The sequence below is a fragment of the Corvus kubaryi genome, unplaced genomic scaffold (assembly GCF_017639235.1).
Source record: "Corvus kubaryi isolate FWS band 111438036 unplaced genomic scaffold, C.kubaryi_AGA036_p1.0 68, whole genome shotgun sequence".
Classification (NCBI taxonomy): domain Eukaryota; kingdom Metazoa; phylum Chordata; class Aves; order Passeriformes; family Corvidae; genus Corvus; species Corvus kubaryi.
Window position 1 is genome coordinate 14,999,684 of NW_024582056.1, and position 25,047 is coordinate 15,024,730.

General features: G+C 41.6%; 1 protein-coding gene across 15 annotated transcripts in view; it reads left to right on the forward strand.

The window, feature by feature from the left end:
- Positions 1 to 2,674: 2,674 nt before the first annotated feature.
- FHOD3 (formin homology 2 domain containing 3) overlaps positions 2,675 to 25,047 on the forward strand; it is a 377,539-nt gene continuing 355,166 nt past the window's right edge. For 8 of the 15 annotated variants that reach the window (XM_042048638.1, XM_042048635.1, XM_042048639.1 and 5 more), the window contains exon 1: positions 2,676 to 3,214. In XM_042048638.1, the coding sequence (XP_041904572.1) occupies positions 3,050 to 3,214 (165 nt within the window). In that variant the 5' untranslated portion in view covers positions 2,676 to 3,049. Of the gene's footprint in view, positions 3,215 to 25,047 lie in introns of all 15 variants that reach the window. The other 7 variants (XM_042048634.1, XM_042048643.1, XM_042048636.1 and 4 more) reach the window with 3 other exon arrangements.

Below are 25,047 nucleotides of genomic sequence, written 5' to 3' on the forward strand. Positions count from 1 at the left end.
ATGGGGCTGTTCATGATACCACTGAAGGCACAAGGAACACAGCCTGGACTTCGCTGATGATTCCTCAGAGCTCCTGAGTGCTGATTTTGTTCAGCATGCAAATGCTCTCTCTCTGTCTGAGAAGGCCTTACTTTCCATGATGAGGAATAGCTTGAGGCAACCGCTTAGGCTGTTCTTGTCATGTCTCTGTCTTTCCAGGTGCAATGCCCACGGTGCCTCATGTCACAGATACTTCTAACAAGCAGTATCTGTTTGTTTGCATTTGAGGTCTTCATTTGTGTTAAGGTCTTTTAAAAGTCATCTCACATTCATTTGAAAGCTGTAGTGGAACAGTGAGAAGGAAAGTCAGGTTGCTTGCCTTGGTTTAGCTGCTGCATTGAATAAATAAAACCTGCAGAGAGGAGAGAGGAGAGGGCACTTTCCTTCAGTCTGCACAGCAGGCAGTGTGTGAGGAAAGGAGTTTCCAAAGGTACAGCTTTGCAGCAGAAGCATAAACTGGTGACTGGAAGAGGAGGGAGCAAACTATGTACAGCCCTGGCTCAGGCTGGTGGAAAGAGACTGCAGGTTCAGAAGGCCTCTGAAGAATATGTAGAAAGGTGGGAAACCATTCAAATGTGGAATTTAGGTGTGTATCTCTCCCTCTACATTCACAGACCTTGTAATGTTATTCTGTTTTATCCAGCAGATTTGTTTTCTCTTTCTATCTGTATAAATTGAATTAAAATTCAAGTAAAACCCAGATTTTAAAATTCATAGGTTTACAGTGGTTTGGGGGTGTTTGCAATTAATAAAAAGATGCACCTCAAAGCTCTAGCTAACTCAGGGTCCTTTCATGGTTGTACTGCTCTATTTTTCTTCCTTCCTGGTCATAAAATTTATCTCCACTGGCCACCTTATATTTGGAAATCTAGTTGAAGATCATAATATACAAGGTGTAATTCTTCCTTACGGGATTTAGAGTCTGTGGCTAGATGTTGAGCCTCAGAGTTATCCGATCTCTGTTAGCTCCAAGGATTGCACCCATCCTTTGTTTTCATTTTCCAGTATTGGAGGAAAGATAAGCTGATGCTGTCACATAGATTCTACACAAAATCTTGGCTTCTATGATTTATTTAAAACTGCCCTCTAAGTATTAATGCCTGTGCAATGAAGCAAGTGCCATATATTAATTTAGAAAAAATCAGGATTAATCCAATGAATAGCAAGGATGGCAATCTTATGCCACCTCATATTAACGATTGATTAACAGCAAATGTAGACATTTGCTTTGCAAAAATGGAAGTTGAGTGGCAATTTAGTAAATTATGATTCAGAAAACCAAAATACCCTGTTTAATCTTCGCTTCACATGGTGACAAAAATACAGAACATAAATAAGCAGACATATACAGCAGTACTGTTTTCTCTAGAAACTTCCTTCCTGTTACTAAGGGAGATGTGAAAATAGATTTCTTTGTAAAATAGAAAATTTAATTTAATTAGATGCAAAAATCGCAACGAGGACGTCACCACATACAACTTCTCTTTTCTGAAAATATGTGTAACTGCTGGCAAAGCTGAATCATGACAAGTTAGTCTCACAAATAACAGAAAGAGAAGGACAGGACACATGTGGACAGAAATCCCCTTTCACCTCAGTTCTGACAAATACTCCCGAGCCAGTAATCCTTTTGGGAGGAAACTGTTGCTTCATGAAAACACTATGATCTACAGGTCATACTTTCTTGCCTAAGACACACTTCTGTGGTAAATCCCCCAGTTCTCACAGTGCTACAGATCTTGCCCCACAGCCCAGTCTGTGAAGGATGCAAGGTTATGAACCACGGCTTTAAAGCACGGTGCATCCCCTTGGGCCGATGCTCAGCCTTCTCAAATGCAGCCATTCCCCCAGGACAGCGAGACCATTCATTCTCTGTATTTCACCTGTGACTTATTTCATGGCTCTTTTCCTGCACCCCAGGCCCCCAAGAGTGAAGACCAGGGTGTGCATCCTGAATGCCCAGCAATGAGGTTGCAGACAGGGTGACAGAGTGCAGATTCACCTCGAAGAGCACAAAGTGCTCTGGGGCTTGGCATTTTGTCCCCACTTTCCCCTGAAAGAAGGAAAGAGCAGCCCTAAGGCAAGAGAGAGCCAAGATGCAAAGACAGGCAGTCTCCTGTGTGGGGTGGGAAGTCTGCCCAGGCCCTATGCTCTAGAGTGCATAACTCTAATGGCAGAAAGGATTTTGTACAAATACTGAAAAACAATCTTGCGTCGAATACCGAGGTTCCAGGTCAGTTTCTAAAACTTTTTTTTTTGTTGTTTTTTTTGTTTTTTTTGTTAAGCAGATATTATTTAAAGCTTCTGTTTGGAACGGGGTAAATACTACACTGAAGATTTGGGACATCTGGGATGTTTGTGACAGCGAGACCCAGCTCAGTGCACGCACCCTTTTGCCGGGAGCCAAGGGTGGTGCAGAGGGCGCGGCTGGCGGGCCCGCTCGCCCGCTCTCCTTCACTCCCTCTCCGTGCCTGTGTCTCTCCCCCGGGCCGGGCGGCGGAGGCGGGGGCTATCCCGGCCGTTCCCCGTTCCCGCGCCGGGCGCGGGGAGGTCTCCTCGGGTCGGGGGAGGAGGGGCGGCGCCGGGCGGCCACGCGGGGGCGCTGCCGGTCCTGCGCGCGGCGCTGGCGGGTGCCCGTGCCGGCCGCGGCATTCCCGCTGCCCGCTCGGCGCGCAGCGGCCGGGAATGGGGGAGCTGCTGCTGCTGCCGCCGCTGCTCTGCCCGCGTCCCGCGGCTCCGGCGCCGCCTCCTCCTCTCTCGGCCTGAAGCGCGCTCGCACTCGTGGATCCCGGCGGGGAAGGGGCCATGGGCCGCCTTCCCGAAGCGCGGCGGCTGTGAGGCGGCCGGCGCTCGCTCGGGGAGCCGGGGGGAGAGGCTGCCGGCCAGCCTGCGCCGGGGAAGGGAGTGCCGCTCGCAGACGGCGGCGGGCGCGCAGGCAGCACCTCGGTGCCGGTGACTTCGGGGTGCCGCTCCCCGCCCGCGCCCGGCCGCGGCGGTGGATGGATGCGCCATGGCCACGCTGGTATGCCGGGTGCAGCTGCTGGATGACACCGACCCCTTCAACAGCACCAACTTCCCCGAGCCCACCCGGCCGCCGCTGTACACCTTCCGGGAGGACATCCCGCTCGCCACCCAGCTGGCCGGGGTGCACCGCCTCCTCCGCGCCCCGCAGAAGGTACCGGGGGAGGGCAGGGGGCTGTGAGGGCGGGGGGGCGCCGGGCGAAGGGCAGCGGCCTCCCCGCAAGAGCCCGGCAGCGGGGAGCAGAGGCCGGCGGGCGGCCCCCGGCCCCTGCGGGGCGGCAGCCCGGGCTCCGCGCCCGGCGGCGGGGCTGCCCCGCCGGCTCCCGTGCCCCCGCCGGCGCTATTCCTCATCCCGGCAGTATCGGCGTGTCCGTAAGTCCTGGGGAGAGGCCCCGGGAGACGGCGGAGGGGTTTCGTCTGCTGCTCTCCTGTGTTCCCAAACGCCCTCAAGGGCAGCTACAGTCTCTGCTTTAGCTGTAGCTGCCTCACGCTTTCCCCAGGAGAAGAAAATCCTCATCAAACCAAAGCCCAAGTTGGGTATCAAGTACTCGGTGCCTGTCCTTCGCTAGCGTTGTCTGGGTACCTGGGGATACTGCGGGTAAGGTGGTGTGTCGGGCCAGGCGGGCTGCGCCGAGCACGGCCGCGCCGGCAGGACCCGGGCTTTGCCGTGGTGAGGTTTAATGAGCCAGGCACTTCCAGCCGGGGCTTTGGTAAAAATAGCAGTGTCTGCTGCCCTTGAAACAATCGGTGCTGTTAGTCCCTCTTGCGAAGAACTGCAGCATGGCCCTTGTCTTACCTATCTCTTCTTGCATGCTTCTTCTAATACATGTGCTGGCATCTGTAGCTCTGTCCTTGAAGTTAGGCACCCGAGCTTTAGCCTTGAATTTTTAGTTTTCAAAGCAATGCCATTGATTGACATAATAATAATGTCCTTTCATTATTATCTCGTATCTGCGCATTAGTTCTGCAGAGTGCACCAAAGAAGAAAGGAAAAAATGCCCACTTTTTTTTTTTTTCCTACAAAGTAAAAGTTATAAAACTTTTGTTTGCTCTGTGATGAAGTGGGAGGAAAATACTCTCTTAACATCACTTGTTGTATTATGCTCATGGGAGCCTGCGGGAAGATGACAAAGGGCTGTGTGTCCCCTTAGATTTAAGGATATCCAAAACCCCATAAAAGTATTTCAGAGAAAAGCTCATGTAGCAGACAGAAGTTTTGCATTTGTAGAACGGCTTCCTTGCATAATAGTTTCCAAGGATACAGCATCCAGTGAACAGAGCTCTGCCTAAAGCACAAAAACTTTGGAAGCTCTTGGTGTGCTGGGTCAATTCTGTTTTCATGGGCTCAGTTGTCCCCAATTCAGAGAGTGGTCCCATTGTTTTCAAGGGAGGCTTTTTTTTTGGAGTTAGAGCTAATTAAAAGAAAGGCAGGATGAATTCTGACACCTGATGAAGTAAATAGATAGTTTAAAATCTGGATTTAGCGTTAATTCAACCTCATTTTCACTGCCTTATGTTTTGCTTTGCTTTGAATACTTTCCTGGCAATTTTTTATAACTTTATATACTAACACCACCACCACCTTGGTTTAGTGTTTTAGGAGCCATCCAAAATCCATGACCACTTTTATATGCTTAACTCCTGCCCAGTCTTTCTGCATGCAGCGTTTCTCAAGTTTAATTAATGTTTGGAAAGTGGACTTGCAAACTTTGGGTGAGAGATGGCCTGTGTTCCTAGAGGTGGTGTAAAGCCGGCTATTGAAAGATAGCTGCTCTGCTAGAGTCAAGTCCTGGCCCAGTGATTTGTTAATCTGAGGTTCTGGCTCTCCCAAATATTTTGTTTCTGTTGTGAGGGTGTAGGCAGGCTCATTGAAATCTGCTTACATGGTTACAGTTACCTTTGTGTTTGCAGAGCCGCTGCCTCTTTCTAGAGCTCCTTAACTATGTTTCTTGGCTATCTCTTGGCTTGTACAAGGTAAAAAAAAACCTGAAGTGTTGATTAGACTTGTTTACCTTTATTCATTATAAGGAAAGCATATTTCCTTGTTTGCACTTGCAAATAGGGCAGCATTTCTGTGTTTGACATTACATCTTTGTGCCCATAATTCTGTAGAATAAACTGATCTGTGTTGCTTTCTTCTGTGTTCTTTTTGGGAGGTGGGCATATTCTTTCTGCAGCTTTTACTCAAGACTGTATTCACTGGTCAGTAGAAGTACACCACATTAGTTGACTAATGAGAAGAATTTTGCTCCATTTCACCCAGAGATCAGGGCAAACTCTGTGATCCCAGAGGAATGCAGCTGTCAAAGCAGAGCATAGGTTAAAATTCAGGTGTCGGTTCACATAGACACATCAGAGGTTTGATTGATTTATTACTTTGAAAATTAGTGAGCTAATGGATTGATGGTCCATTTAGTATCATCATGGTGACCAGTGCAAAATATCTTGAAGCAGACCTAGGAGTTTTTGCTCAAATGGTGTCCCTGCCCATGGCAGGAGAGTTGGAACTTTAAGGTCTCTTCCAACCCAAGCCTTTCTATGATAGTGATGAAATGCATAGGAACATCAATGTCTAAATAATTTCTGAAGTCTTATAAACTGTTGGCCTTTTTGCTAGCAGGTTTGAATGATCAGTTCTAGGTTTTTATCCAGCAAGTTTTAAGTTGCCATCTCTTGACTTAGATGAACATTCACTTACTCTCTGAACAGAGCTGCCAACTTGTTGCCTTCACATCACTGGATGATTTGCACATCTTGTAGATGATGTGCTGCTGTGGGATGTACTTGAGAGGATGAAGTCAGTAGCAGGAATCCAGCTCACTTCAGTGGGGTCAGATTTCGCCGTTGCTGTCTTGAAATTGGTAATGACGACAGTGTGGTGACGGTGGTATTTTTGTAGTTAGTAAAACAGCTTGTATATTGCAAATCATTGTAAGTTAAACATTACAGACAATTATTAAGAAAACCATTTAAAAAGTAAACGAAAAATGCTTTGACATTAAGGCCTGTCGTAGTATGTCATTAGTAGCTTTTTTGCAACCAACAGATGTTCTAGCTTGACTCCAAAGGGCAGGATTTCTTCAATCTAGTTCTTTGAAAGTACAGCTCAATTTCACATGGTTTTTTTACTGCTTTTTTTCTTTAAACTTACAATTTTACTTGAGTCTAGATCTACAAATTGTCTTCTGAGCAGCAATGTTTTTAGATCCTTATGGAGGTTCACAAGGAAGTTAAGAAACTGAGTTCCAAGCATAATGTCTGGGATGGTCTTTAACCACCCTGAATAATGTGGAGCACCTAAGCTGGTTGATAGGGAAAACTGCTAAGAAGAGTGTCTGCAATCTTTCTTTCACTTGGAATTGGGTGCCGAATTGTATCCTTCTCCCTCATCTTTTTTTCCCTGCTTCTCTCTGTGCACATACCTTTCTCTACTGCAGCTTGCTGTTCATTGGGTTGTGCTCAGTTCTGTCTGGTGTGCACACTGAGCCTCATGTGGCAGGGCACTGCCATCAGGAAAGCTTGTTTCAGCCATCCTCCATGGTTGTGAGTGATTTGGTTCTAGATGATAACACACCATCCTAGTTGACGATGCAATGAAGTACCATAAATTCTGTTACAGTATTTTTAGCCACATCTACAAATTCTTGCTGAGTAACTACGCCACGTTGCAGAGCTTTTGTGGGTTGGCTATGTAGATTTGGCTGCCTAAGGTGCCATTTTGAATTTGGCTTTTATTGTTTATGAGGATTTTAGGTCACTCTTACTGTTTGTTGTATGAAGTAGAACTGGATCTAGTTTGGACTCTGATTTCAGATGTCCCTTTTGCCCATTTCTGTGAACCTTGGGAAAATTAAAACTGGGTCTAAATTTGTGGTTCAGGCCCAGTGCCAATAATGCTCTTTGAATCTAATTTGGTACATTGGGTTTGTTGGTTTTGAATTGCTTTGAGTTACTTGATACTTATGACTTGCTGACATAGGGTCGCTCAGGAGAGCAGCTATATATACATGGCCGATGTCAAGTGGTGTGCTTTTTTTAGAAATCTTCTTCATTATAACTTATTCACATAATTACAGCATGCAAAGTATGTTGCCATAGTCTGTTTTCACATGCCACAGTAGTCTTCAGTGTTGGGGCAGCTCTGTAAGAAATACATCTTTACAATAATATAAGACATCACGCTGCCTAATTTATCAAGAAAACGTAATTTATATACTTTGTGTGACAATGGAAAGCAACGAAAAAAGCCCTTTCCATGCATTTGGTGTACTGGTGGTGATGATGGAGAGTTATAGTGTCATAAGGATAATTGTTTTGACCTCTTGTTCCCTCTGAGAAAACTGGAGACAACTACTGTGTTTAAATCTGTTCAAGAGTTTGTAATTAGGAACAGTGTAATTCAGAAAACAGTGGTATAAGCAAATAAATCCGGTGAGCACTAGAGGGATTGAAGAGTTTCATTCATAAAGAAGCCATCCACATTTCCGTCTTCAGCTGCTGTGATTTAGCCCTGCATTAAAGTCAGGGCTCACTCTGAGGCATGGTGTGATGTAAACTGATAGTAGGGGTTGTTCCACTGGTTGTGTCCTGGCATGGAGCTCAGCTCTGGCATTGAACTCTGTGCCAGGCTATATCCTGGCAGCGGTGTCAGGTTTTCTGAGAGCAGTAAACCTACCAGCTGGCTCCTCTTCCCTGGGTTTCCTTGGCATTAAGTAATAATGTAGAGGCTAGACATAAAAAGAAGAAAGTATGGTTTGGATCCTGATCCTGATGGAGGTACTGGTAAATAGAGCAGCTGTTCTCCGGAGAGAGCATTTTTGGGTTAGTCCATTATGTCATTAATAGGACCTGAAGAATAGAAGATGGAAACTAGGGAAAATGAACCCACACTTAGGGGAAACTGGCTGATATCTTCTGCAAGTGTCGCTGCTGAGGACTGGGAAATATTTTAGTTGAGAGCTGTCAAGACACATAGGTCTTTCATGTTCTCCCTGAGGCAGGTGGACATCAGCCTTTTTTCATCCTTTGAGAGAAGAGGGAATTTAACACAATGGTTGTTTCCAACAGGTTTCCAAAGTATTCCTACCCTAGTCAAGTATTTCTGGAGCTGACAAATTCCTGTGCTTCAAGAGATTGACCCTGTAGCAGTCACGTGTGCTTGAATTTTATAGGCAATTATTTATGAGGGCAGAGGAGGGTAGGATACTGCTCTGTCTCCTGACTTGACAGCACAAGCTGCATCAGAGTCCTGTGTGAAGCACACTTTTTTGGGGGAGTATAAACACCCGCCCTAAAGCACAACTGTGAAAAGCTTCTCAGTCTCCAACAGTGTACTGTCTTCTGCTGTGTGGGCCTTCAAAGGAGAAGAAATACCTGTAGAACAGATACAAAGTAATTGTCTAATGCTGGGCTTTACCTCTGGCAGTTTAAGGTAAGATGCCTTTGAAGTTCTTGCAAGGTTCTTCTGACAAGTTACGGTTTGGACAAGTTGTAGTTCAGTTCAGTTGTTTGATCTAGGCTTAAAAGCTGTGTTGTAAAAGCAAGAGCACAGATCTATCCCAGAGATTCCTGACTTTGACACCTCTCTTGCAAGTCACTCAGTTTGGCTGATCACAGCTCAAGTGCCTTCATGGAGCTCCATGTCAAGAATAATAGTGAGTGTGCTGGTAGTTCTCAGGATTCCACTTAATTTTTAAATCAGTGATTGGTCAGATGCAGCCTCTGGAAACTCACATCACCCTGTGTTTCCTGGAGGTTCTTAATCAAAGAAAGGTGATAATTAGGAAGAAGTCCAACCTTGGTGTTATCCTATGACAAATCTCGTACTTGCAAGTTTTGCAAATTTTGATGTTTTCTCTCAAAACCAGTGTATAAATACCTTATTTCATCCAAATTCTTCTTGTGTGAAAATTACTAGTGGATTTACTGAGCAAGAAACTTAAGATGACTGCAGTTCATATCTATGTTGGTGAAGGAATAGTCAGAGATGTGGGACTTGGCATATTGCAATCTCCTCTTCTTCCTGTGTTGTTCTAAATAAGAACAAAAGTTCTCACAATGTTTAAGAAGAGTTTTCCTAGTGTGTCCACAGCCATCCTACCTCTCCAGTATTAGGGTGTAAATGACAGTCCCTTTTCCTTCTGTCTGATCTCACTCACTGGGTTGTGACGATGAGCGTTACAACCTTTGTGCAAATATATGCAAGGCAGCTGTGCTGTAACTCACCCATCCATCACATTATCACTTATGACAACCCTGCTTGGTTTTGCAGTCCACTTCTCTGTCTGGAATTCAGCCAGGACAGGTTGGTACCTCTACTCTTTCAAAAGGTGTTTTGTATTTTTCAGTGACCCCAAGTGGTCTGGGCTGGGGCTATACAGCTCCTTTGGTAAGTGCTGTTTCAGTAGGCTGTACTCATGTGCTAAGATATTACTTCATTACCAGCTCAGAGGAAAGAGTGCCAGCTACTTAAACGTCTGTCATCACTTTCCACACAACCTGGATTGTGTTATATTAACTTTATATTGTATTACAGTTATTAATAAGACAGCAAGGAATGTTGTTACATATTTTTAGCAGTGGAGCAAGTTGGAACAATAGTAAGCAGTGAGCTTTCTAGTAGGCCCAGCTACCTAGAAACATCTGCAACCATCTGGCATATGGAACTGTTGAAGTAAAGGTGAGCAAAATTTGAAAGTTCACTGTCCATGTAATCAGCTTAACACGTATGTACAACAAAAATACATTGCAGTTTCCAATTCCAAACAGTTAAAAGGAAGCAATTCTGTCATTCCCAGCATTTTAAGGATGCTTTAAAATAATAAAAAGAAATGTAAAAAAAAAAGGCTTAGAGACCTTTTCCTTTACTTTCAGTATGACTACTTGACTTTGGAAGTCACACTTCTCAACTGACCCTCTATCTATTTTGTGAGGAGGACATTTATTTATTTTATTCCAGAAAGACCTGCAAAATTGCTAATTTTGGTCCTTCATGCCTAGTTGCTATCGTTAAACATGGGCAATGTATTATTATTAATCTTTTGGTCATATCGGTCATCATTTTACATGGTAGTGATCGTTAGGCTGAACAGAAAGGATGGGGTGACTGAAAAAGCAGCTTTGTCTTCTTTTAGTTGTAGTTCTAGTGGGGCTTTTATGACAAAGCACATATACTTCTAAAAATGAAACTTGGACAGTGTTGTCTTGTGTTTACTAACAGTTACTCTTGATATTAGGATGATAAGAAGAAGCTGCGTAAATAAACAAGTTGTAATACAAAGTAAAGTCAGGTATGTGTGATTACATGCTGTAGCGGGGGATTGTGTACAGCTTGAAGCTTTGTGTTCATCAGCTGCAGAAGTAGTAAGCTGTATCTCGTGCAGTTGTATTGCTTTAACTGTAGTGATACAGATAAACCAATACACTTTTCCTCTTGTACACAGCATGCGTGATTATATTGGAATAAAATGCACTTACAGATAGCTTCTATTTCCCTATTTAGGAAAGAAAGAAAGTTTACCTTCATCTTGGTTTCTGTGTTGTCTTTTCTTTTAGAAGCTACAGACTGCGCCAGTTAAAAATACAATTTTAAGTAACTTTGATATTGGTTAAAAAATAAAAATGAGGGCTCTTTCAGTGCTGTTCCTTGAAGCTAGTTGCTTCAGATTTACTAATGAGCCCTTCAGTCTTTGTAAGTGAAATTGAGAAAATAAGTGTTTTCTTTAGAATTGTAAATATTCTATTGCAGCCACAAGTAGCAGCATCAGAGGTAAAGCAGCTGCTCCGGCTGCTGGCGAGATGCCTGTTGATTTTGTGTTTAGGCTTTTTTGATGGTTGTGTTATCGGCAAGGAGAAGATGAAGTCCCTGGACTCTGTCTGGTGGGGTTTCTCTGCATGTTCAGTGTGAACCACCTGGTATTATTTGGGGGCTGGCAAAGAAGGCATTTGCAGCTCTTATAGCTGTGCCAGCCAGGTTGCTTATCTAAGGGGTCATATGCCAGGTAAAGGCATAGTTGAAAAAGCACATTGTGTCTGCTTTCTTACTTCGTTACTGCAAGGCTTGCAAGGAAAGAAAAGTGGAGTATGCAATCAGGAAACCAACAGGAATCTCATCTGTGTTAGTGAAATGCCAAATGGGGACTTGTGCCTGTTTTTTGTCAGTGTGGAATAAAAGTTCTGAGTTTTCTCCAGCTGCTGGTGATGAACCCATTCTAGCTATGGGGCAGACATAAATAGACTTCTAGTACTTGGAAAGACTTGGCATTTTATGGGAAGTGAAGAATTTGAAAAAACTACATATCTATGCTCTGTTTATTACCATTCTGCAGCATCTGGCCCTGGAGCATGACCTTTGACTCCACACACAAAGGGTTGTTATTTTCCCCTTCAGCTCTAGCATTGTGAAGGACTTGGCTTGTGAAAATCTTGAGTCCTTTGCCCTCTTCATAGGAGGCCTTGGTGTCTCTGTTAGGGAAGACCCTTCCAGGTTTGCCAGGCAGAGAATTAAGGATACCTGTTTCAGATACCTGAAATTGTGAGGTTTGCCTGTGCTGCCCTGCCTCATAGGCAGGAAGGACCTCTTTGTCTGACTATTGTGTATAAATAGTAAGTGAATCTGCAGGATTTTCTTTGTGTTTCGGTTTGGGTTTTTTTATTTTTTTTAAAGTTGGTCACTTTCAAAAGGGTGCAAGGACTGGGAAGCTTGATAGTGATAAGTGCCAAGGAGATGCAGATTCATGTATGTCTGGGTGAAACTGTGCTGGTCCTAAGGCTTTCTGAATTTCTGAAGTCCCCCTCATGAGGCACACTTCATCAAACTCCTTCCTTTAGGCATCTTTATAGGAAATTTTAATGTGATTTGAAAACGGGTGTTTTTTAAAAAAACTCTGTTCCTGAGGAAGAAAAGGTGCTGCTAAATTACAGTTTGTGCTTTTCAGTCTCTACATGTGTTCTTTTAGTGTTTTCATCATTCTTTTTCAAGTACTCTACCATGGTACTAATTGATTCAAGCTTCAGTTATAAATGCAAGCGGCCTGTAATGCCAGTGACTACAAGTAAGGCAGGCAGGCTTCATTCACAAGTGGAAAAGCAGTGTATAAGTGAAACATGGTATTTTATTTCAGACAGACATGACTGATTTATCCTGCATTAGCATTCAAAATGATTAATGTATTGCAGTGATCGCTGCTGGTCACAGTTAAAGGACTCTCGTCTTACTGTGAATTTTTTTGTTCTGGTTTGATTATAATACATGAGGTGGTTTTTTCTGTGACTATAGAAGGTAGAAAGAAATGCATCTCCTCCGGGTTTGGTATCCACAGTTTTGTTTGCCTGTGAGCTGATCATTCCTGTAGTGTCTTACGTACACCTTTCATTTTATACTACAATATTCCTCATTATTTTTGCTTGGTTTTGTCCCCTTTATTTTTGCACAGAAGTGAGCTTGAAATACTGGAAGTAATGCACTTAGATTTATTATACTTGCCTTGTAGACAGTAAAATGTTCTTGTTTAGATGCTGATTTCAATTGTTGGTTTTTTTAGCCTAATTAAAAAGTCAATTTGTCTGCGGTAGTGTTTCAGCTACTGTATGGTGGGTTTACTGGATGTTACTCTGCCTTACGTGTGCATTACTGTAGTTACGCTTCTTCTGGACTGAGCTTTGGGAAGAAAAAAGTAATTTTTCTGACAAAGCTGAGAGTTGTGGGGGAAAGTGGTGGAAGAAAATCCTCATCTTTCAGAAGTTAAAGAAGTATACTTTCTGAGACTTAAGATGGGTTTCTCAGTTTGGATGCTGCTGAATTATGCCTTTATGTTTTCTGTCTTCTTAATGGATCTTTTTTTTTTTTTTGCTTAATTTTGAAATGTGGATGAAAAAGCCACCAGTTATGAATGTGAATTTATGTTAAGCCTAGGGTTTGCCCATATCATTGAGTTTCTGAACTTATTATTCAGAGACTCTGAATTTGGTTTTTTTCGTGCCTTCATTTCAGTTTGCTAAAGAGATGCGATCAACACTCAAAAATGTGCCCTTTGGAGAAATGACCACCTTTAGTAAGTTTGAAACCTGGAAGCTTGTTATAATGGAGAGAATTATCTCAAGATACAGAATTCTTTCTTTGCTAGTTAGATGTGCCCATAATTTATATGTGCATTTAGCTTGAAAATCCTCAGAATAGGCGCGTGTTCCTTGTAGTCTTTTTCTCTCTCTCATCAAGGGGTTTGAAGGAAGTATTTCCTAATGGTCGTTTGTATAAAGATGATACTGTTTAGGCTACTTTTCAGAGGCTGTATCAAAAAAGATTAATGGTCCTGGGAAGGTGGTAATGGAACACAGCCGTACTCTTCCTCACATCGTTGATTAGTATTCAGCCACAGTTTTAGTGTATGAAAGCCTTGACTGTTCGATGACTCATTTAACTATATCCTAGAGAATAAGTGATTGCATTGTGGTGTCACCTTTTTTTTGTTGTGATAGCCTCAAAGCATTAGATCCTATAGGTCTGAAGTCTGATGCTGTCTGTTACGCAGCAAGGTTCTTTTTTCAAAAATTTTTTTAAAGTCTGTATAGTTGGATGGGAAGAGCCTGAAAATGTGACTCCTGAAGATTAAAAACCCAGCAAGAGTGTTACATTTTTAAATAATAGTTTGCACTTGAATGTGTGAAAGTATTTTGGCTTGAAAATTTAAAATATTTTTCTTTGGTGTTAGGAAAGACAGATATTTAGAAGCATCCTTGCAAATTTTGTAACTGCTACCTCAGCACAAGAGTTCAGGAGAGCACAGAATGAGGACAGAGTTGTCTCCTTGTTGGCAGCATTCTTAGGCAGGATTGAAAGGGGCTGCTCAGCGTTGGCAAAGCTAAAGGCATCTGAACAGCTGCCAATGAAGGTAGAAGGATATTGATTTTCAAGGTTGCCAGAATGTTGTCTGTCTTTCATAAGCGCTAAATCACACTGCAAGGAATTGGGGTAAACTGTCATTTGTTTTAATGTTTTGCTTTGTGGTCTATTAACAGCGATGGGCGAGATGGGAGTGTGTGCTTTGCCAGTAAGGGATTGGCTACCATGAAGCAGCTGCCTTTCTGGTGCTGCTTCTCCCAACATTGACTCCAGTTTGCCACCACGTTCTCTCAACATGTTTCAACATGCAATTGCATTGGCCTATATACAGCAACGTGGCTGTCTTGGACTTTAATCCTTGCCATTGTAAGAGTGCTGATTGAATTGCAGGCTAAAAATAGGCTGTACTCAGACATGCTGTGTGCTATCAGTTGCACTCTGCTTTGGCAGTCTGTTGGTAACATGACATAATTAAAAGTTGACAAAGGCCATAGGCAGAATGCTGTCCCATGATTTCTAGGATTTAATGCTTGAAGAAGGTATTTTCTTAACTTGATGAATTTGGCTCACATGGTTACAGCTCAAATAAATGACCTACTATGCTATTCTTCGATAGTTCTGGTAGGCTGTTGAAAGAATGTCCTTGCTTTAAACCCATTCTTTAGATTGATGTTGCTTCTGTGGGAAAGCCACTGGTGATAGACCATAGCATTTGGAAATCATTACAGCTAGGTGTGATTTGAGTGACAAAAAGGAGATTAGAAATATTTTTCAGTGCAGTGTAAGTTGAGCTATATTTACTTCCTTTATGTTATTACGGTTTGTCATTGATATTCCAACAAATATTTCAGAAAGATATATGCAGCTGACAAGAGGGAAATAGCTTACTATCTTGTGAGTATTCATCAGCTAGTGTTATTTTAAGAAGTTTCAAGGGAGATTGATTAAAATTATGCTTTCATGTTCTTCATCCACCAAATTAGATTTCTTGAAGTAAAAACAGTAATCTAAATGTCTGAGATAATTAAGCACCAATTCATAAAATATGGCTTGAAGAAATACTTAAAAGGAAAAAGAACCCAACCTTTTTTCCTCAATGAATTCCTCTGAAGGAGCTAGCATGGGATGAAGATACTCAGTCTCTGCATTGAGTTGTTAATATCAGGGAAGGGAAAATAAGCTACAAATAATTACTGTAAAAAGATTACTTTCTTGGACATTTGTGTGTCTACGTAGATGCAATCAAAGTAATATTAATCCTGCCTTGTTTTCTCATGTTGATTCTTTGTCCATTTCTTCAAAATAAGTCAAGACTGAAGTGTGTTCTGTAGGTGACTCATAGGAGGTTATTATTGAAGCCATGCCCCGTGGTACTTTTTAACCAGCTGGATGTTTGACAGTTTAAATAAAGTTACTGATTTCATGCTGTATTTCCATGTGGCTACTAATAGGTTGTATGGTTCAAGTTATTTCTGAAGGCAGGTTTCTGAGACAACCAAAGACTGATGGAGCAGGGTGAGGGTGCATGATAAGAAAGACAAGAAAGTCTATAAAGCTTTCCTGGCCCAGAAACAAGACTACAATCATGAGCAGGTTGCTAGCCAAATTTAGTATCTCTTATAGACTATACTTCGTCACTTGTAACTTTGTGAATGGGTGTTATGTCAAGATACTTTGTAGGAGAATCTGTTCTAGCAAACCAAACCCCTTGTTTATTTTTGGATATCTCTTAAATATTGATGGGATTTGTTGTGAGAAGTTCTAATTAGCTGCTTGAGCAAGTCTGAGTGATTTGGCTTGAATGTTCTTACCGTAGCCTGTAACAGCAGAGTTGTGTGAATTTGACTCACGTTTGCTGTTGCAGTGGAACCTGTTTTGGCTTGACTGTAAAGCTGGGCAGTGACCTGAGTGGTGCTCATATTAGTGTCTGCCTTTATGAGCTACTAATGGAAACGGAAAACCCTATTTACCTAATCAGATGCTATTGAAGCTAATGACTGTGTTTAGTTTGTTTTTCTTGTGGAGAAGGGAGGTGAGTGCAAACCCCCAACCACAGAATGTTTATACAAACACAGGAGGTGTTTGGGCAATTACAAAGGCCTGTGTAGCAAAGCAGGCTATATGGTTTGTGCCATGTCCCATTCTTCCTACCCATCCCCTTTCTGCTTTTCAGTATTGCATCCTGTGCTCTATCAGAAGGCACAAGCTCAGCTTAAAACTGATGTGGGTTTGTGAGTCGCTGTGAGTCAGCCTCCTCAAGGAGACAGATTTTGGCTATTGATTGTAACTACTTTGTTACACTTGATGGGTGACACCATGGTGATGGGCATTTTGTGCGTGGGACAACTGTCTTGAGTAACCAGGGCCTGCTCCTTTCTTGCGCTATTACTCCTCACAGGTAATAGAGGAAGAAAAGTGTGTTCTTTTTCAAGAAAAGGGCTATTTAAAACCCATAAATAGCATTGTAAATGCTTGATTCTCAGAATCAATTTCTGGACAGCCATCTATGAAAGGGGTATGGGTGTAACCTCCAGTGCTAACGAAAGGATAATCAAGTAATGAAATTACGTTTAAACCGTGCAGTACAACCTAATATTAAAAGCCTTGTGTATTCCCATCCATATTCCTGAGTTATGGTTGAGAAACACTTACTGTTAGTTGCAGAGGTGCTTGCAGTGTGTCACATAAAGATGATTTGTTAATTTTTTGAGGTCCCTGAGTGAAGAGCTTCTGTTTGAAGTAGAGAAGAGTTGAAGCTTTGAAGCCCATCAGTATAGAAGGGCAGAACTGGTAGAGCTACTGTGCTAGACCAAAAGGCAGAACCAAACAAAACCCTTGTAATACAGACAAAGCCTACCTCACCCTCAGATGTAAATCTGTGTTTGTATAGATGTATAAAATTAATAATGCAAAACACATTTTCTTTCCTGTATCTAGTCTTGGAAAATAGCCATTTCATCTTCCCAGAGACTCAAGAGGTTTTGGAGCATGGACCATTGTCTCTCTGGGTGCAGGAGCAGGTGGGTTGATAGAGGAGAGCAGTGCCTGAGATTCCAGGAGAAGCATTTCAACTGTTTGTCTCCTAATGGCAAAATTGGCATGAAGCTTAAATACCAACATTACTGCTGCAGATTCTAGAGTTTATGTTTTGTTTATGTAGTTTTCCTTTGAGTGTTATATTACAACCTTAGCATAGTCTTCTAAAGTCATACAGAACAAAGTACTAAGCTGATGAGCAGTCTTTTATTGGCACCTTGTTTTGTTCTGGTTCAGAATAAAGAAGGTTTGTACTTAATCTATTATTTTATGATTTGGAGGCAGGGGAATTATTTTGCTGTCTTTAAATTCTTCTTTGGAAGTCTATCCAGCTTCCCTGAACTAACTTCTTTATTTCAGCCAACTCCCGAGAAAACTTTCACAACTCATTTCACAAATGAATTGGTATCCAGCTGTTCTATTTGTCTGGAGGAAAAATTATATTTACATCATGGTCTCATCAGTGTCAGAGCAGCAAGTGTCTAAAGTTACTGTGAGGAAAACTGGCTTTTTACTGTATATTAGGTGAAACATATTTAAGCCATGGTTTTAATATACTAGTCCAATGTACTAAAAACTCCCAGTTAGTCCAATAAAACTGTATCTATCTAGATGGACCTTTTTGTCTCAAGTGTAAACCTAATGTGTTTGAAAGTAGTTAGTTGAATGCTTGTTGGAAAAGTTTTTGGGATGAAAAGCTTTACAGAATTTGTCAGGGTAGTCATGTCAGTACCTGCTTAAGCAGTTGATTTTTGAACAGGGCTCTCACCAACGTTCAGTTTCCTTTGCCTGAAGGGATCTGTATCTCCATTCCTCACCTCTAAGGAGAGGGCTGTCGCTGTTAAATGTGGACCATTCCACATCTGTATTAAAAATAGAAATCCAACATACAGGACAATGTTGATGTTTGACAATATGACCCATGCTTCAAGCTGGAGTCGCCCTAGTTTTGGAATATTAAATTCCATCATTCCCACAAGGAAGGTGTTAATGAGACTTCCCTTTGGGATGTACTTCTTTTAATGGGCTTAAGAGTCTTCTAACTGTCATGTTTCCTGTGAGAATGTTACTGATATTTGAAATTACATTAATGAGTAAGACCTTGATTTAAAAAGCAGTATATATTTTTGCTATTCAATTCAAGTCATTTAAATTAAAGAAAGTAAAGAAGGAACATATAAATGGGAACCTAAGTAAAGAGATCATATTAAATTAAACTTTTGATTTGAGATCAAGATTTTTTGACCTACCTTCAGTTTTTGGGAGAGACCGTAGAAAATGAATGATGGGAAGATATTTGTTTGCAAAATACTTGCTGTTGAATGAACCCATCATGTTGGCATATGCAGTGACATATGTAGACTCTCTAGATACATAAGGTTCTCTCAGTGCAAATATATTTTGGTTAATTTTAGTCTTATTTAACAGATTGTAACAAGACAGTTGTCAAAAGGTGGGGATATTTTTTCCATGCTCTTGATACACAGTGTTGGCTAAAACTTTGACTCCAGATCTTATAATGATTACTTTTGGTATTTTCCTGTGTGTCTCCATAGCACAGTGGTGAATGACTGGTACTTGAAAGCCATTTTCCTACTTGCTTAGCTATCTCCACTGAGGTTTTCTAGATATGGGTCAGAGGAGACATTTTTCTTGCAAGTTTGAATCATCATGAATTGGATGTGGTGGCATAGTGGGCCATGAGTATGGCCTTAATATGCAGCTCAGCTGGATTGTCAAACGGTATTTTTCCGAGAGCTCTTTATAGTGAAATAATGGTCTGAACAGTAAGTTTCTGTGGTAACACTATCCTTGTGTAAATTACAGTAATTGTTTTACTATTCAAACCCAGGGTACCTTTTTCAAATATATTGTAGATATAATTTGAGTGAATGATGAATGAACATTTAGTGCCTGTATGCATGTTTTTTTCTGCTTTTTCTTGTGATTATGTACTTCTGTTGTCTCTTACCTCTTTGTTAGTGGCTTTTGATCATGCTGTCAAATTATTCAGTGTTCATGTTATAAGAATAAGCAGCTTCTGGTTTATGCTTGTCTATTGAACCTGGTAGTTCTTCTGCTTTTTCTTTTTCCTGGAAAAAGTAAATACCCCTATTTGGTATTGCAATGATTGTTTTGTTGCAGGCCATCATTTAGGCTTATAATAACAGTCATCCAACAACTGCTATAGGCTTTACATAAAATTTGTTGCATTTTTTGTATTGTTTTAGGTTTGCAAACAAATGAAATGCTACCAAAGAACACAGAAGTATGTGAAGCTGGACATGTTTAAGGGTAACTCAGCGGAGTGGTTTGTCAACCAAAAACCCTCCCAGCAGAAAATCAGCCATAGCTAGTAATGAATATAGATTCATTTCTCTTCACATCCTGTTGAGATTTCAGCAACCACTATGTCTATTCAGGCCAAAGCAGGGTCAACTTGTCATCATGACACCGTTGTTTAGCAATCAGGGCTGATCTTTCTGGGGTGGAAATTGCTGAATGACTTGATTGCACCCTTTGAAAGATGATCATGGTGTTCCAAAAAGGTCTATGGCTGGGGAGAATAATCTCTTGAATGTTTTATGTGAAATGTACCACTGTTCTCAATTGACTTGTGTCACCTGGAGCTAAATTCCGACCAAGGCTGTAGAGGGAGGGAAGTATGGGTACCTGGGTTAGCCTTTGGCATGTTATGCATTTATATACTGCTGTTCTCTTATATGCATTTCTGCAATAGGACCCTCTGTGCTGTGTAAGCCTTGTTGTTGTTTTATGGAATCAGTTTTCTGGTTTGGTGTCTCACCAGACAGTGTGACTGAGAGCTGTTTCTGTCACACATGCGTGAATGGTTGCCTTTGCTTAGCAGGGAACCCTACTACCCCCACAGCTCACAGGGCCATTAAGGTATACAAATATCTTTGCATTTTAGACCATCTCAGTACTGAAAAAGTACTGACGAAAAAGTTACTGCATATGCCCAACAGCTGAGATCTTTAATCCACTGTTTGTAAAGCTAATGAGGGGAGCCTAATGCTGGGGCTGAGAGATCCAACATAAGCTTAAATTGCAAAGCTTCATGTGCAGGATTTCTGTCTATCATGTATTTTCAGCATTCTTGGCTTTTGTTTTCAGTGATGGACTTTGAGCTGTGACTCCCCTCCAGCATAAGGACAAAGTTACCACTTATGTAATAATTGCAAAGTATAGTAGAAATTGACTGCAGATCTATACCCGAGGCTGTTTACAATCCCCCACCCCAATTATTTAATAAGTGGTTTCTAAAGCAGGACTGTTTATTCACTAGTAATCAATATTTTCATATGGTTCTGAAAGGGCAGTCAGGACAAATGAATTGCGTCTATTAACTTTTCTATTATTGCATAGGGCTTGCAGTTACTCATCCAGTTATTCATCAGTGCAATTTCTAGTTATAAACATAATGCAATTTCATATCATAAACACTATGTCTAATTGGAAAAGGTGAGAGAAAAAGAGAAATCTCATAGGTTTAATTCTCTTATTAGAAGTGTTTTGTGCTCCAATGAATGTAAAATCAAAAAATTTTTGTTAGTGCAGCTGAAGACACAGCTTTGTACTTTTGGTCTTATAAAAAATATACATCAGTTAAATATTATCTTTTCTCTTTGTGTTCAGGAAAAACAGCTAATTGAGACAAGACTGCCTTCAGAGCTCTAGCTCTGAAGATACTCTAAGCAAATCCTTCTAAATTGTGTTGGCAGAGCTTTCTGCTTTGCTCTGAGATTCAGGAGGTATTGAAGATGATTCCATGGAGATTTATGGAAGATCTGTGCTTATGGTGTAAATGAGAAGTTGGTGTAGAACCATGAGTATGATAGAGACATGACTCCTGTTTCACTGACAACGCTTTTTTGTTTGCTCCTAAAAATCAGAACCTTCATCTCTTCCTGCTTGATATTTCTCAATACATTTTTGTGGCCATCTAAGAAATCTGTGTGCAAAATCTGTGTCTTCCTACAGGTGGCCATGTAGAGTTCCAGTATCTTCTTTGGGAATTGCACTTGTATAACTATGAGAAGTAGGAGGTGCTGCTGCCAGAAAAATCCAACAAGAGTACATTAAATAAACCTGCAAACCTGGTCTTGTATAGTGCTTCCCAAGATGACAGCTGACATATTTCCTGTTTAAAAAAAGCATGCGGTATTAATTTTTCTTCCCAGCATTGCTTGTTTTAGAATTCTTGTGCCACTGTCTCAGGCAAAAAAGACAAAGCTGCAAAGAGAAGTAGGGTTTTTTTCTTAGATGGTGAGCCTTTCCTCAGGTTTGAAATAGAAGTAGGAACTCTGAGGCCTGAATGTCAGAGCACTCTCTGATAGCTTAACTGGGTCATGTTAACATGGCAAACAATTTGAGAGGGAAGGTGGCTGATAACTGGGCTACCAAGACAATGTTAGCAAAGGTGGGGAGAAATGGCAGCAGTTACTGCCTGCGAGACATCCAAAAGTTACCTATCAATAAGGAAAAGCAGAGAGAGACATGAATTTTGGCTACTGAAATAAATGATCATCTAGGGTTCTTCATCTTACTACCTAAAAGATAGGTCTGCACATCATTAAAGCTACAAGACTGTCCAAAGTTTACAGAGATGAAAACCGGCCCTCATTTCTACCTACTTCACATAATTACAAATGGAGATGATGTATTTTTTAATTAGATTCTTTCTGTCAAATTTTGCTTGCCATAGTATGCCAAACAAGGGTATAGATATGCAAAACACTTCTAAGAGGCAAGGACTAGGAAGATTTAATTGCTGCTCACTCTTTCAAATAATCCCAAATCCATCTGGTGCAGTCTGCACCTATAGCCTATGGATATATTTATAATAATCTCATAAGCAACTTGTTGGAAAGAACATATTCATGCCTGTCATGAAGAAAAAATAAGTTTGGACTATTAAATCTCTGAGACATCTGGAAGGGCCATGAATTTCCTGGTGGAAAACCTTCTCAGTGAAACATCTGGGGCTTATTTCTCTGTCTAAAACCAAATAACCTGAAAACTGTTTGAAGCATGAATTTAAACATAATAACTAGCAGGATGTTTGCTCTACCAGCAAAGAGCAGTGAAATGCTTCAGAAAAAAAGGACACAAAAAGCAAAACCTGGAATGCCTCTGCTGCAGAAATTAAAGTAAAATTTTCAAAATAAAGGAAGAGTAGGAAGGTCTTGTGTGCACAGTTGCTTTTTGCACTGAGCTGACACTTAGTGAAAATGTTTTCTGATTTTTTTTTGGGTTTTTTTGGCTTGTTTTGTTTTTTATGCAGGGGAAAACTGTATATTTAATTTCTTACTTTGAACCTTCTTCATGCATGATAATAAGGTTCATTCCTCTCCTGTTTTAGGATGATTGAGTCAGCTATTCCTGGCCAAGCTGAGCAACCATAGCTGTTGTTTTCTTTTTAATTGGGCTTCACAATGGCTTTTGGATCATCAAAAACTTCCTGCTACTTAGGTTGTCAGCAGTTTTTCAATCTGTGGATCTTTGTTTGTTGGCTTCTGTTTTGTTTGGGTTTTTTTCCTTTGGACCACTGCCAGAATGGGCTTGAATGCTTGAATGTTGCCTCTTGCCTTTTTTTTTTTTTTTTTAATTTATTTTTTGCTCTGGAGGCGAAAGGTCATCCAGAGGCACTTCAAGCAGGAGAAGAGTGAGTATCCATAGCCACAGGAATGCCCCTGGGTGCCCAGGGTTTCCATGGCCATGCACCAACCAACTACAACAGCAAAGCACCTGTGGTGAATTTCAAAACTGTCTCCTCTTTCACGGACTGCCTTTTGAATGCATCCCCAATACTCAGTCCTTGTTTTGCACCTTATAAATAGAGAAAGACTAGTGTTTCAAGAGAGGACAGTGTGTGCACTGAAATAATAATGGGTAAACTGTCTGGGTGGTCGAGTCCAGAGAGTGGTGGTGAATGGAGTTACGAACCAGTAGGCAGCCAGTTACAAGTGATGTTCCTTGGGGCTCATTATTTGGGCCAGTCCTGCTTAATATCTTTATTGATGATCTGGATGAGTGGTCAAGTATACCCTAAGTAAGTTTGAAGACAGCACCAAAGTGGGCAGGAGTGTTGATCTGCTGGAGGGTAGGAAGGTTCTGTAGAGGGGTCTGGACAGTCTGAATCACGGGGCCAAGGCCAACTGCATGTGGTTTAACAAGGCCAAGTGCCAAGTCCTGCCCTTGAGTCACAACAACTTCCGGCAGCAATACAGGCTGGGGACAGAGTGGCTGGAAAACTGTCCAGTGGAAAAGGACCTGTGGGTGCTGGTTGGCAGCAGCTTAGCATGAGCCAGTGTTCCTCCCCAGGGGCCAGGAATGCCGATGGCACCTGGCTTGTATCAGGAATAGTGTGGCCAGCAAGACCAGGGCAGTGATTGTCGCCCTGTACTCAGCTCTGGTGAGGGCACACCTCGAGTGCTGTGTCCAGTTCTGGGCCCCTCACTGCAAGAAAGACATTGAGGGGCTGGAGCGTATCCAGAGAAGGGCAATGGAGCTGGTGAAGGGTCAGGAGCACAAGTCCTGTGAGGAGCAGCTGAGGGAGCTGGGGTTGTTTAGTCTGGAGGAAAGGAGGCTCAGGGGGGACCTATCACTCTCTACAACTACCTGAAAGGAGGCTGTAGTGTGAGGTGGGAATCAGTCTCTTCTCCCAGGTAACAGGACAAGAGAAAATGGCCACAAGTTGCATCAGGGGGGTTTAGATTGGATATTAAGAAAAATTTCTTTATGGAGAGGGTGGTCAGGTACTGGAACAGGCCGCCAAGGGAAGTGGTAAAGTCATGATTCCTGGAGGTATTTAAAAGATGTGTAAATGTGGCACTTGGAGACATGGTTTAGGGGTTCATTTGGCAGTGCTACAGTTAATGGTTAGGCTTGATTATCTTAAAGGTCTTTTCTAACCTTAATGATTTTATGATTCTATGGAAGCCAAACAAAAGGACTGGGCCTTCTTGCTTGTTGAAAGAACCAGTTTCTTATTTCACTTACAAGCTCTTGGAGAAGATGACATCATCCCTGCAGAGCTGATAAAGTTACACCGGTGTATACATTGTGAATGTAGAATGGCACCAAAGGCTTTGATGCTTTGCAAACTGCAGTTGTTTATATGTTAATTTTTTTAGTTTTATAGGGGTTATGCCTCTGTCCTTTAGCTGTGTAGTCTAAGGGGGCAGCTTAACCAAGCCACACTGCTCTTCCCACTGTAAAAGTTGCGTTCAAATTAACTGGCAAACAAAAGCACCATGAATAAAACAGGGCTTTGTGCTTCGTGTTTCAGAGTTTTTGATTGTAGCTAGCTCCCACTAGAGCATGTGAGCTATGTGAGACATTTGCATGTAGTGAATGAAACTGGAAGGATGAGCAGCAACAGCTCCAAGGTAAGGCTCTGTTATGTTATTACGGTAAAATAGCGGTTAAGCTCACACTGAAAATAAATTAGTTCTTGTTTTAATTTGCAGTAAAATCAATTCCAAAGAGAGAGAATAATGGCTGGGTTTTTTTTTCTTGAATGTGTTATTTACTTGTTTTTGTGTTTTATGGCTGTGCTGTTTTCTTTTAAGTCAGTGAAGAGTGTGGTAATTATAGAGGGAATACATGAAGTGAGAGACAGGTATGCCTTCATACTAGTTGCTCAAAATGAATGCTGTTTTTATCAGAGGGAAGAGTTTTCCATTTTATTGGAGCCAGATACTTTGTAATGAAGTTAAAGCGGCTTTATGGAAGGGAAACCTATTTTATTAATCATCATTACTAGTTAACATGATGCTTTTTTTAGTGTAAGGTAGTATATAATTAATTCTCATGTCAGAAGAAAACATATACTTTTGTTTTGAGACTTTTGAGTCTCAAAACAAGTACCAAAAGGCCATGTTTGGAAAGAGGGGATGAGCTTGTGATCATAGATCTTAGATCAAGCTTGCCTTGATCTAAGACTTGGGAGAACATTTGCTCTTTCTGAATGTGCCAGAAGCTTGCTGTGTGACTGTGGGTTAACTACCTTAGGGTTGCCTCTGCTGTGGGAAGTGTGATTCTTCCCACTGTTTCAAATTTGCTCCTAGCTTTGTTCCAAACTTCAA